This window comes from Tachyglossus aculeatus, chromosome 14 (genome assembly GCF_015852505.1).
Source record: "Tachyglossus aculeatus isolate mTacAcu1 chromosome 14, mTacAcu1.pri, whole genome shotgun sequence".
Taxonomy (NCBI): Eukaryota; Metazoa; Chordata; class Mammalia; order Monotremata; family Tachyglossidae; genus Tachyglossus; species Tachyglossus aculeatus.
The window spans coordinates 42,446,732-42,459,722 of record NC_052079.1 but is presented as its reverse complement, the minus strand read 5'-3'; the positions used below and the strand labels follow the sequence as shown (position 1 = coordinate 42,459,722).

The window sequence follows — 12,991 nt, the reverse complement described above, 5'->3', positions numbered from 1 at the left end:
TTTTAAGGACACGTGTATGTGTGCACATTTCCCAGAGATTTTTAGGCTTGTAATTGTAGCACCCGAGGTCTGGTGCTACAGCAGCTCCGACCGTCCCAGATCCTCAGCACCATTGGAGGCCTGGGCCCGTGCTTCCACCACCTCAAACCAGGTGCATGCAGCCCCAGACGAAGCGTTCTGCGTTGTTATCGACAAGTAGGGTGCAAAATAGGTTAATCGGTGTAAATCGGCCGCCGGGTTCTTGTACCCAAGGTGGTGACGCAGATAGGAAAAATGACTCGGAGACATGAGTTCAGATAGAGCAGTAAAGAAGGAAAGTGGCTACCTGCCCGTCACCTCCCGGGAGAGGTACGAGTGGCAAGCAGCCCCGATCCCATTCTCACTGTGTCTTTTATTGAGTTACAGCAACATGGGAGCGGAGCAATTGGGAATTTCAGGAATCCAATCAGGACCGACAGGATGTTATAAATTCTCATTATTCTCTGTTTTCACTGCCTTGTGCAGGCTGTTGTTATCTGCCCTATGGCCTTGTATAGATAGGTGTTACTGGCCTTGAAGACATCTGTTGCTGAGCCTTGCATAAAATACAAAAAAAGGAGTTGTTCTTTTGGCCTGCACAAAATGGAGGGTTATTGTCAGCATACACAAAATGGAGTCAGTCATGTCAAGTCCGCTAGTGGACAACAGTGTTCATGCAAGTGGAATAAAGTGGGTGGCACAGTGTTCATGTTCAGTTTTTGGCCTTTCTTCTTCCCTACATTTTAACCGTATCTCCCTTTCTTCCCTCTGATCCCACACTCTCTTTTCCCTTCCCAACACCATCCCAGGGTCCCCGGAAAACAGCATGGGCTTGGGAGCCAGAGGTCATGGGTTCTAATCCCGACTCAGCCACTTAACAGCCGTATTACTTTGGGCGAGTCACTTTGCTTCTCTGTGCCTCAGTTCCCTTATCTGTAAAATGGGGATGAAGACTGGGAGCCCCACGTGGGACAACCTCATTACCCAGTATCTACCCCATGGCTCAGAACAGTGCTTGGCACATACTAAGCCTAAGCTCCCCCTCGTCCCCCTCTCCATCCCCCGCATCCTACCTCCTTCCCTTACCCACAGCACCTGTATATATGTATATATGTTTGTACATATTTATTACTCTATTTATTTATTTATTTTACTTGTACATATCTACTCTATTTTATTTTGTTAGTATGTTTGGTTTTGTTCTCTGTCTCCCCCTTTTAGACTGTGAGCCCACTGTTGGGTAGGGGCTGTCTCTATGTGTTGCCAACTTGTACTTCCCAAGCGCTTAGTACAGTGCTCTGCACACAGTATCGCTCAATAAATACGACTGATTGATTGATTGAGTCCCTTCCCCACAGCACCTGCATATATGTATATATGTTTGTACATATTTATTACTCTATTTATTTATTTATTTTACTTGTACATATCTATTCTATTTATTTTATTTGGTTAGTATGTTTGGTTTTGTTCTCCGTCTCCCCCTTCTAGACTGTGAGCCCACTGTTGAGTAGGGGCCGTCTCTCTGTGTTGCCAACTTGTACTTCCCAAGCGCTTAGTACAGCGCTTTGCACACAGTAAGCGCTCAATAAATACGATTGATTGATTGATTGATTTTAGACTGTGAGCCCACTGTTGGCTAGGGACTGTCTCTATATGTTGCCGCCTTGTACTTCCCAAGCGCTTAGTACAGTGCTCTGCACACAGTAGGTTTATTTTGTTAGTATGTTTGGTTTTGTTCTCCGTCTCCCCCGTTTAGACTGTGAGCCCACTGTTGGGTAGGGGACTGTCTCTATGTGTTGCCAATTTGTACTTCCCAAGCGCTTAGTCCAGTGCTCTGCACATAGTAATCGCTCGATAAATACGATTGATGATGACGATGATGATGAATAAATACGATTGATTCCTCTCCCCCTCGTCCCCCTCTCCATCCCCCCCATCTTACCTCCTTCCCTTCCCCACAGCACCTGTATATATGTATATATGTTTGTACAGATTTATTACTCTATTTATTTATTTATTTTACTTGTACATATCTATTCTATTTATTTTATTTGGTTAGTATGTTTGGTTTTGTCCTCTGTCTCCCCCTTTTAGACTGTGAGCCCACTGTTGGGTAGGGGACTGTCTCTCTATGTTGCCAATTTGGACTTCCCAAGCGCTTGGTACAGTGCTCTGCACATAGTAAGCGCTCAATAAATACGATTGATTGATTGATTGATTGATTTTGTCCTCTGTCTCCCCCTTTTAGACTGTGAGCCCACTGTTGGGTAGGGGACTGTCTCTCTATGTTGCCAACTTGGACTTCCCAAGCGCTTAGTCCAGTGCTCTGCACATAGTAAGCGCTCGATAAATATGATTGATGATGATTGATTGAGTGAATGAATGAATGAGTGAATGAATGAATGAATGAGTGAGTGAATGAATGAAAGAAAGAAAGAAAGAAAGAAAGAATGAATGAAAGAAAGAAAGAAAGAATGTGAGTGAATGAATGAATGAAAGAAAGAAAGAAACAAAGAAGAAAGAAAGAAAGAAAGAAAGAATGAATGAATGAATGAATGAATGAATGAATGAATGAATGAATGAATGAATGAATGAGCGAGCCCCAGGTGTGGCCCGGAGCAGGGGCTGGGGCGCCTTGAGTCGGCGCCTGCGCAGTGGGGCGAGAGAAGCCGCCGCCGCCGGCGCCTGCGCAGTGTGGAAATGGAAGCCACCCCTTTTCCCTTAACGCTGCGGGACCCAGCCGCCGCTTGCCCGTCGTTCGCCCCGGCTCCGTCCTCCGCCCCTCGCTAGATGGCGCCATCCCCGCCGCCGCGGCCGACGGAGACGCTGTGGATTGGCTGGGGCTGCCGGGGGGGCGGGGCCCGGAGCGGGCCCACCCCCCTGCCCCCGGAAGCATGTGCGGCGGGCGGGCGGGGCGGCCGGCTGGGGGCGGCACTGAGCAGCCGCTGGCGGCGCTGAGCGAAAGGGCCGCGGCGTCGGGAACCGCCGAGGGCTGCATGGAGGAGGAGGCGGCGGCGGCGGCGGCAACCCCGGCCCGGTGAGGCGGCCTGGAGGCGGCGATGCTGCTGAAGCTTTTGCAGAGACAGACGTACACCTGCCTGTCCCACAGGTATGGGCTCTACCTCTGCTTCGGGGGCGTTGTCCTCATGATCGTCTCTGCCTTCCAGTTCGGAGAGGTCAGTATTATCGCCTCGCCGCGGGCTGCTCGAGCCTCCCCTCCATCCCTCTCTCCTTTCATCATCATCAATCGTATTTATTGAGCGCTCACTGGGTGCAGAGCACTGGACTAAGCGCTTGGGAAGTCCAGGTTGGCAACATAGAGAGACAGTCCCTACCCAACGGTGGGCTCACAGTCTAGAAGGGGGAGACAGAGAACAAAACCAAACCTACTAATAAAATAAATAGAATAGAGATGGGCAAGTAAAATAAATAAATCATCATCATCAATCGTATTTATTGAGCGCTTACTGGGTGCAGAGCACTGGATTAAGCGCTTGGGATGTCCACGTTGGCAACATCTAGAGACAGTCCCTACCCAACAGTGGGCTCACAGTCTAAAAGGGGGGAGACAGAGAACAAAACCAAACATCCTAACAAAATAAAATAAATAGAATAGACATGTACAAGTAAGATAAATGAATAAATAGAGTAATAATCATCATCATCAATCGTATTTACTGAGGGCTTACTGTGTGCAGAGCACTGGACTAAGCGCTTGGGAAGTCCAAGTTGGCAACATAGAGAGACAGTCCCTACCCAGCAGTGGGCTCACTGGAGGACAAAACCAAACCTACTAACAAAATAAAATAAATAGAATAGAGATGGGCAAGTAAAATAAATAAATCATCATCATCAATCGTATTTATTGAGCGCTTACTGGGTGCAGAGCACTGGACTAAGCGCTTGGGAAGTCCAGGTTGGCAACATATAGAGACAGTCCCTACCCAACAGTGGGCTCACAGTCTAAAAGGGGGAGACAGAGAACAAAACCAAACCTACTAATAAAATAAATAGAATAGATATGTACAAGTAAAATAAATAAATCATCATCATCAATGGTATTTATTGAGCGCTTACTGGGTGCAGAGTACTGGACTAAGCGCTTGGGAAGTCCAAGTTGGCAACATATAGAGACGGTCCCTACCCAACGGTGGGCTCACAGTCTAAAAGGGGGAGACAGAGAACAAAACCAAACCTACTAACAAAATAAAATAAATAGAATAGATATGCACAAATCAAATACATAAATAGAGTAATCATCATCATCAATCGTATTTATTGAGCGCTTACTGTGTGCAGAGCACTGGACTACGCGCTTGGGAAGTCCAGGTTGGCAACATCTAGAGACAGTCCCTACCCAACAGTGGGCTCACAGTCTAAAAGGGGGAGACAGAGAACAAAACCAAACAGACTAACAAAATAAAATAAATAGAATAGGTATGTACAAATAAATTAAATAAATAGAGTAAAAAAATATGTACAAACATATATACATATATACAGGTGCTGTGGGGAAGGGAGGGAGGTGAGATGGGGGGATGGAGAGGGGGACGAGGGGGAGAGGAAGGAAGGGGCTCAGTTCTGGAAGGCCTCCTGGAGGAGGTGAGCTCTCAGCAGGGCCTTGAAGGGAGGAAGAGAGCGAGCTTGGCGGATGGGCAGAGGGAGGGCATTCCAGGCCCGGGGGAGGACGTGGGCCGGGGGTCGATGGCGGGACAGGCGAGAACGAGGTACGGTGAGGAGATCACTTTCCCTCAGTCTCACCTTCCCCCGCGACGTTGTATATGTGTTTGGACTTATTTATTACTCTATTTATTTATTTTACTTGTACATATCTATTCTATTTATTTTATTTGGTTAGTAGGTTTGGTTTTGCCTCCCCCTTTTAGACTGTGAGCCCACTGTTGGGTAGGGACTGTCTCTAGATGTTGCCAACTTGGACTTCCCAAGCGCTTAGTCCAGTGCTCTGCACACAGTAAGCGCTCAATAAATGCGATTGATGATGATGATGACTTTTCTTCACCTCTCCTTGACTTTATCTATCACCTCCCCCCACCCCGGGGGAGCCTTGAATTCCTCTCTTCAAGGCCCTACTGAGAGCTCACCTCCTCCAGGAGGCCTTCCCGGACTGAGCCCCTTCTTTCCTCTCCCCCTCGTCCCCCTCTCCATCCCCCCATCTTACCTCCTTCCCTTCCCCACAGCACCTGTGTTTATGTTTGTACATATTTATTACTCTATTTTACTTGTACATATCTATTCTATTTATTTTATTTTGTTAGTATGTTTGGTTTTGTTCTCTGTCCCCCCCTTTTAGACTGTGAGCCCACTATTGGGTAGGGACTGTCTCTATATGTTGCCAACTTGTACTTCCCAAGCGCTTAGTACAGTGCTGTGCACACAGTAAGTGCTCAATAAATACGATTGATGATGATGATGATTTTGATCCGCCCTCCCTACAGGCCACAGTTCTTCTGTGCTGTAATCCGGTTGCAGTCTTTTGGGCCTGAACCTTTTCTGTTCTTAATCTTTCTTTTTATCTGGGCCCCCTGACAGGTATTGTTCCCGTATCTCCAAGTGCCACACCTATCAATCAATCAATCAATCGAATTTATTTTTTAGACTGTGAGCCCACTGCTGGGTAGGGACTGTCTCTATATGTTGCCAACTTGTACTTCCCAAGCGCCTAGTACAGTGCTCTGCACACAGTAAGCATGCAATGAATACGATTGATGATGATGATGATGATTTTGATCTGCCCTCCCTACAGGCCACGGTTCTTCTGTGCCATAATCCGGTTGCAGTCTTTTGGGCCTGAATCTTTTCTGTTCTTAGTCTTTCTTTTCATCTGGGCCCTCTGACAGGTATAATCAATCAATCAATCAATCGTATTTATTGAGCACTTACTGTGTGCAGAGCACTGGACTAAGTGCTTGGAAAGTCCAAGTTGGCACCATATAGAGACAGTCCCTACCCAACAGTGGGCTCACAGTCTAAAAGGGGGAGACAGAGAACAAAAACAAACATACTGACAAAATAAAATAGAATAGATATGTACAGGTCCCGTATCTCCAAGTGCCACACCTATCAATCAATCGTATTTATTTTTTAGACTGTGAGCCCACTGCTGCATAGGGACTGTCTCTATATGTTGCCAACTTGTACTTCCCAAGCGCTTAGTCCAGTGCTCTGCACACAGTAAGTGCTCAATAAATACGATTGATGATGATGATGATTTTGATCCGCCCTCCCTACAGGCCACGGTTCTTCTGTGCCGTAATCCGGTTGCAGTCTTTTGGGCTTGAATCTTTTCTGTTCTTAATCTTTCTTTTTATCTGGGCCCTCTGACAGGTATTGTTCCAGTATCTCCAAGTGCCACACCTATCAATCAATCAATCAATCGTATTTATTTTTTAGACTGTGAGCCCACTGCTGGGTAGGGACTGTCTCTAAATGTTGCCAACTTGTACTTCCCAAGCGCTTAGTACAGTGCTCTGCACGCAGTAAGCCCTCAATAAATACGATTGATTGATTGATTGAGCGCTTACTGTGTGCAGAGCACTGTACTAAGCGCATGGGAAGTACAAGTTGGCAACATATAGAGACAGTCAGTCAATCAATCGTATTTATTGAGCGCTTACTGTGTGCAGAGCACTGTACTAAGCGCTTGGGAAGTACAAGTTGGCAACATATAGAGACAGTCAATCAAGCAATCAATCAATCGTATTTATTGAGCACTTACTGTGTGCAGAGCACTGTACTAAGCGCTTGGGAAGTACAAGTTGGCAACATATACAGTCAATCAATCAATCAATCGTATTTATTGAGCGCTTACTGTGTGCAGAGCATTGTACTAAGCACTTGGGAAGTACAAGTTGGCAACATATAGAGACAATCAATCAATCGTATTTATTGAGCGCTTACTGTGTGCAGAGCACTGTACTAAGCGCTTGGGAAGTACAAGTTGGCAACATCTAGAGACCGTCCCTACCCAACAGTGGGCTCACAGTCTAAAAGGGGGAGACAGAGAACAAAACCAAACATACTAACATACTAGACCCTGAAGTTTTAAAATGTGTCCTCCCCATTCCTTTCTTACCTTATCTGTTCCCTCCGACCTCTCCCTAAAACCAGATTCTACGCTTCCGCCGGGCTTTATCCCTGGACGCCGTGGGAAGCAGCGTTGCTTCTTGGAAAGAGCCCGGGCTTGGGAGTCAGAGGTCGTGGGTTCTAATCCCAAGCTTGGGAGTCAGAGGTCGTGGGTTCTAATCCCGACCCTGCCACTTGTCAGCCATGTGACTTTGGACAAATCACTTAGCTTCTCTTTGCCTTACCTTATCTGTAAAATGGGGATTAAGACTGTGAACCCCGTGTGGGACAACCTGATTACCTTGTATCTACCCTAGCGCTTAGAACAGTGCTTGGCACATAGTAAGCGCTTAACAAATACCATAATAATAATAATGATGATGGCATTTATTAAGCACTTACTATGTGCAAAGCACTGTTCTAAGCGCTGGGGAGGTTACAAGGTGATCAGGTTGCCCCACGGGGGGCTCACAGTGTTAATCCCCATTTTACAGATGAGGGAACTGAGGCCCACAGAAGTTAAGTGACTTGCCCAAAGTCACACAGCTGACAGTTGGTGGAGCCGGGATTTGAACCCATGACCTCTGACTCCAAAGTCCGTGCTCTTTTCCGCTTGCCCTAAATTACCGCTTCTCAAAATGTTTAGTCTCATCCTCAACTTCTCTCCTTGACTCCCCCCTCCCTCTTTCCTTGTGACTGGGCACTTGGGATTCGGCTGGAAAAGACCGGTGGAATTCAGGGGACTTAACCTTGAGATAAAGGAACCAGCCTCTTACAGATGGACTAAAACCTAACCCGACGATGCCTGTGTTTCTTTTCCACTTGTGCTCACTCCCACAAGAGACCTTGAGTAGCTCCAAACCAGTTTCATGGTCATGAGATCGACCCACCGAACCTTGCACATGATTCTATGTGGGCAGCTGGCCTGCGCTCCGACTCAGAACATCTTGGCAATCAGGAAACTAAACAATTAGGGAACTAGCTTAGTAGGTAGGGAACAAAGCCTTAAAGTAAAATCACAAAGTTTGAAATTCTTCAAGATGTCTGTATCTTGGTTTCTGCCCTTGGAGTAATTTATTTGTTTATATTATATATCTATATAGATATGTGTGTGTGTATATTTCTTCTTGATGATAAACTGACAATGTGCAGAGACGGGATAACTTGGCCTAAGATGATTAAATGTGATTGGCAATCCTGTTTAAGAACAAATACATTGGTTCAGGTCTGGCAGTGGGTTGTGATTTAAAGATTTTTTTACTGTAAATAAATAATAAATAAGTAAATGCTCAAATACTGGATGTGTTTAAGTGAATGTTCAAAGAGACCAGGATTCAAAATAGGATGATGCCTTATAGCTGGAAAAAAATGGTAGTTGCCCCTCGTGCCTTTTTATCAATCAGTTGTATTTACTGAGCACTTACTGTATGCAGTGCACAGCACTAAGTGCTGGGAGAGAACAGTCTGAGTTGATAGACATGTTTCCTGCCCATAAAAAGTTGACAATCTAGAGGGAGAGGCAGATATTAATATAAATAAATTACATATACAGGTAGTGTTAGGTAGTTGGGAAATGCTTTAATTTGCCTCTTTGTGTAATGGATGAGATTAATTGTGTAGGCACCATACATACACATTTTTCATCTTGATCACTGGAGCAACAACGGGGCAGGGACTTCAGCAGCGATGGAAACTGGAAGGGGACAGGTTTCAAAGAGCTCGTAGGCCTTAAAGCCACCGCATTGATTCTTTTGAGACCTAACTGGTAACTTTTCAGGTCTTGTCAGATGAATTCGTAGTGTTTATTGAGTGTTTTTTCTGCATAGGGAAAGAACAGTGGAGTTAGTAGATAATGGTCCCAGCCCTCAAGGAGTTTCCATTCCAGCAGGGAGACAGACACGCAAAAATTGATCTGCGGGGAAGCAGTAGAGTAAAAGGGTAGGTGCATAAGTGGTCTGGGGTGGGGAGTGAGTACCCAAATGCTTAGGTGAGGAAACGCAGAAGTGGCAGTAGTTGGTGCATGTAGGTGGGGTGAGGAGGGGAGATAGAGTGGGAAGATGAGATGAACCAGGGAAGACCTCTTGGAGGAGATGTGATTGCAGAAGGGCTTTGAAGATAGGGAGTGCTATGGTGTGCCAGATGTTGAGGAGGGAATTCCAGGCAGAAAGAAGGGTGTGAGTGACAAGAGAGATGAGTGATGCCCAGTAAGTAGGTTGGCCTGAGAGGAGCAATCAGTGAGCCTGGGAGTCCAGGTCAAGCAGCTGTGGGGGCGATTGCCCCCATAGAGTGGCCATCTCTAGTAGATAACCATACCATGTAGTGGCACTCATAAACACAAGACCATTTTCCTCCTACATTTTCTCCCCCTGGATTGTACTTTTGAAAGACACCACTTTGTGGAAAAATTTGACTTTAGGACCATAGTCCTATAAATGGGAGTGGAGTTGCACAAACTTGTAAAATTTAGTGTCAAAGTACACTTTAAACATTTTCTCTTTTAACCTTCAAGCACCTTGAGGACAAGGGCCATGTCTGTTACTTCTCCTGTGGTTTCCCAAGTGCTTAACTATTGTGCCTTGAACACATGTGTGCAATAAATGTTGCTGATGATAGTCTTTTGCATTTAAGTACATCCTTAGTACATAATCATAAGTGCTTTGAAAGCAGACCTGACAAACAGTTAATTCACAGTTACAGTGAAACTTTCTATATCAGGGAGAATGAAAAATAGTTTAATTTCAGAACTCTCATCGTGTGTTTGATTTAGATGTGGATCACAGAGTATTTCCATTTGCAGTTATACTCAGACTTGCATCTGCTTCTCCCTCCAGGACTTCTGTACATCATCATCAGTCGTATTTATTGAGCACTTACTATGTGCAGAGCACTGTACTAAGCGCTTGGGAAGTACAAATTGGCAACATATAGAGACAGTCCCTACCCAACAGTGGGCTCACAGTCTAAAAGACATGGATGCCGATATCGAGCTCAACATGTCTCAAATTGTCCTCATCTTCCCTCCCACAGTTTCTCTCTCTTCTAGCTTTCCATTTACTGTCTGCAGCCCTACCATCCCCCATCTCTTAAACCTGCATCCTCGGTATTATCCTTGATTCCTCCTTCCCTTTCAACCCCCACATTTAATCATTCACCAGATCCTCTTAGTTCTTTCTTCATGTCTCCAGAATCTGCCCGTTCCTCTGTCCAAACTGCTACCACATTGTTCCAAGCACTTGTCACACCCCAGTTGGACTACTGTGTCAGCCTCCTTGCCGACCTCCCTGCCTTCAGTCTCTCTCCTCTCCAGTCTGGGCTTCACCGCTGCATGGATCGTTGATTTGTGCATTTCTTCCCACTGCTCAGAAACTTTCAATGGTTGCCCATTCCTCTCTGCATCAAGCAGAAACTCCTGATTCTTAGCTCCTTTACCGCATTTAATCAGCTGTCTTCCCCCACCCCACCTATCCTTGCTCCTCTACTACTACACCATATCTCACACGCTTCATTCCTGTCAAGCCAACCTACACACTGTCTTTCATTCTCAAATGCCTCGCCAACCTCTTATTCATACCCTCCTTTCTGCCTGGATCTTCCTCCCCCTTCAAATCTGACAGACCCCTGCTCTTCCCATCTTCAGGGCCCTTCTGAAATCACATCTCCAGGCAGCCTTCCCTGATTGATCTTGCAGCTTCCCCCCTTCCCCCCAACACACTTCACTTTTGTGTCACCTAAACTCCCCACCCATCCCTGTACCACTTAAGTACATAATATTATACTCTATTTCTTAGTCATACCAGTCATTTATGTCAGTCTCTCCTGCTAGGTTAGGTCCATGAGGGCAGAGATCATGGCTAGTAACTGTCCCAAGCACTTAGTTTAATGGTCTACACAGAGTAAGTTCTCAGTACGTGTTATTGATAAGCTGAGAGAAAGACATAGCTTTCATTATGTAGCATTGAATTAATTATAATTAAGGTACCAACCAATGGTATTGAGCACTTACAGTGTACAGAGAGCTGTACTAAGCACTTGGGTGAGTACAGTACAATAGAGTTGGTAGACACGATCCACGCCCTTAAGTTCTGGCCAAACATCATACAACATAAATGATTGTGGTTCAGAAAAGTTTCATAGGCTTTGGGTTGCTATTTGGAAAGATAAATATGCTTCTCAGCTGATTTACAGAGTTGGATATTTTGAAGAACATTGTGTGTACTCTTCATCAACATGCATGCATATGTATGCAGCAGTGAATTACAGTAACTTATAAAACAGGGAAAAGATAAAATAGATAAGCATGCAACCCTGACAAAAAAAACCCCAGAAAGGATTAAGTGTTCAGTACCTATTTAAATAGGCTTAAGTGTTCGTTGTCAGTTCCTTGTTGGAGAATGTAATTTGAGTTTGGTGACAGATTGAATAACTGCCAGAACCTCCTCCCAGAATAAAAAACATGTGCAAAAGCTGGGACAGTCTCTTGGGACTCCTTCTCTCAGCCACTTATTCCTGCCAGTCTAGGCCTTTCACGCTGTTAAAGGCAGGAAACCCAAGGTAGTGCAACAGGTTCCTGCCAGTTGTGCTGAGGCTTTGGTCCTCAACTGGGTGTGGTCCCAGATGCTTGCACACTGGGATGAATCTAAATCAATCAATCAATCAATCGTATTTATTGAGCGCTTACTATGTGCAGAGCACTGTACTAAGCGCTTGGGAAGTACAAATTGGCATCACATAGAGACAGTCCCTACCCAACAGTGGGCTCACAGTCTAAAAGGGGGAGACAGAGAACAGAACCAAACATACCAACAAAATAAAATAAGTAGGATAGAAATGTACAAGTAAAATACATAAATAAATAAATAAATAGAGTAATAAACATGTACAACCATATATACATATATACAGGTGCTGTGGGGAAGGGAAGGAGGTAAAACGGGGGGATGGAGAGGGGGACGAGGGGGAGAGGAAAGAAGGGGCTCAGTCTGGGAAGGCCTCCTGGAGGAGGTGAGCTAAATGTATCAAACCACATCCATCACATGACAGGCAGACGGGGCCGTCCAGAAGGTGATGTCAAGATCACAGCACTCGGTCAGAGGCTTCTGAAGAGGGGTGGTGGGGCGGGGGTGGTGCTGAGATGGAGGCTAGAGCCCTAGAGCAATAGGTGACTGCACCACGCCAAGGTTTCTGGGGGTAGCAGTCTGACACTACTTAAAAAAGCAAAGTTGCACCACAGAGATTTGGAGTCCCCAGAATCCTCAGTAAAGTGGGAAGGGGGGCTTCTGTCTCCCTCAGACTCATACCCATATAAATGCAGGGTTCAGGGAGGGTGTCTTCATGTGCAGATTTCCCATCTGCTTCTCCTCCACCTAACTGCAGCACTTCAACACACAAAAAAGGGCACAAACACAAAAATTCCTTAATGCACAGCCCTTTAGCCTGTAAGCCCGTTACGGGCAGGGAACGTATCTGCCACTTCTGTCATATTGTACTTTCCCACATGTTCAGTACAGTGCTCTGCACATAGTCAGTGCTTAGTAAATGATGATGATGGCATTTGTTAAGCGCTTACTATTTGCAAAGCACTGTTCTAAGCGCTGAATAATGATGATGGCATTTATTAAGCACTTACTATGTGCAAAGCACTGTTCTAAGTGCTGGGAAGGTTACAGGGTGATCAGGTTGTCCCACGGGGGGCTCACAGTCTTAATCCCCATTTTACAGATGAGGGAACTGAGGCCCAGAGAAGTGAAGTGAGCTGCCCAAAGTCACACAGCCGACAAGTGGCGGAGCCGGGATTTGAACCCATGATCTCTGACTCCAAAGCCCAGGCTCTTTCCACTGAGCCATGCTGCTTCTCATTGTATGCCATTGACTGATTGATTAGATGCAC

General features: G+C 45.6%; 1 protein-coding gene across 2 annotated transcripts in view; it reads left to right on the top strand.

Annotated features, from left to right (window-relative positions):
• Positions 1-3,015: 3,015 nt before the first annotated feature.
• GNPTAB (N-acetylglucosamine-1-phosphate transferase subunits alpha and beta) overlaps positions 3,016-12,991 on the top strand; it is a 56,579-nt gene continuing 46,603 nt past the window's right edge. The window contains exon 1 of one of the 2 annotated variants that reach the window (XM_038756479.1): positions 3,016-3,197. In XM_038756479.1, coding sequence (XP_038612407.1) covers positions 3,081-3,197 — 117 coding nt within the window. In that variant the 5' untranslated portion in view covers positions 3,016-3,080. The remainder of the gene's footprint in view (positions 3,198-12,991) is intronic. The other variant, XM_038756478.1, reaches the window with a different exon arrangement.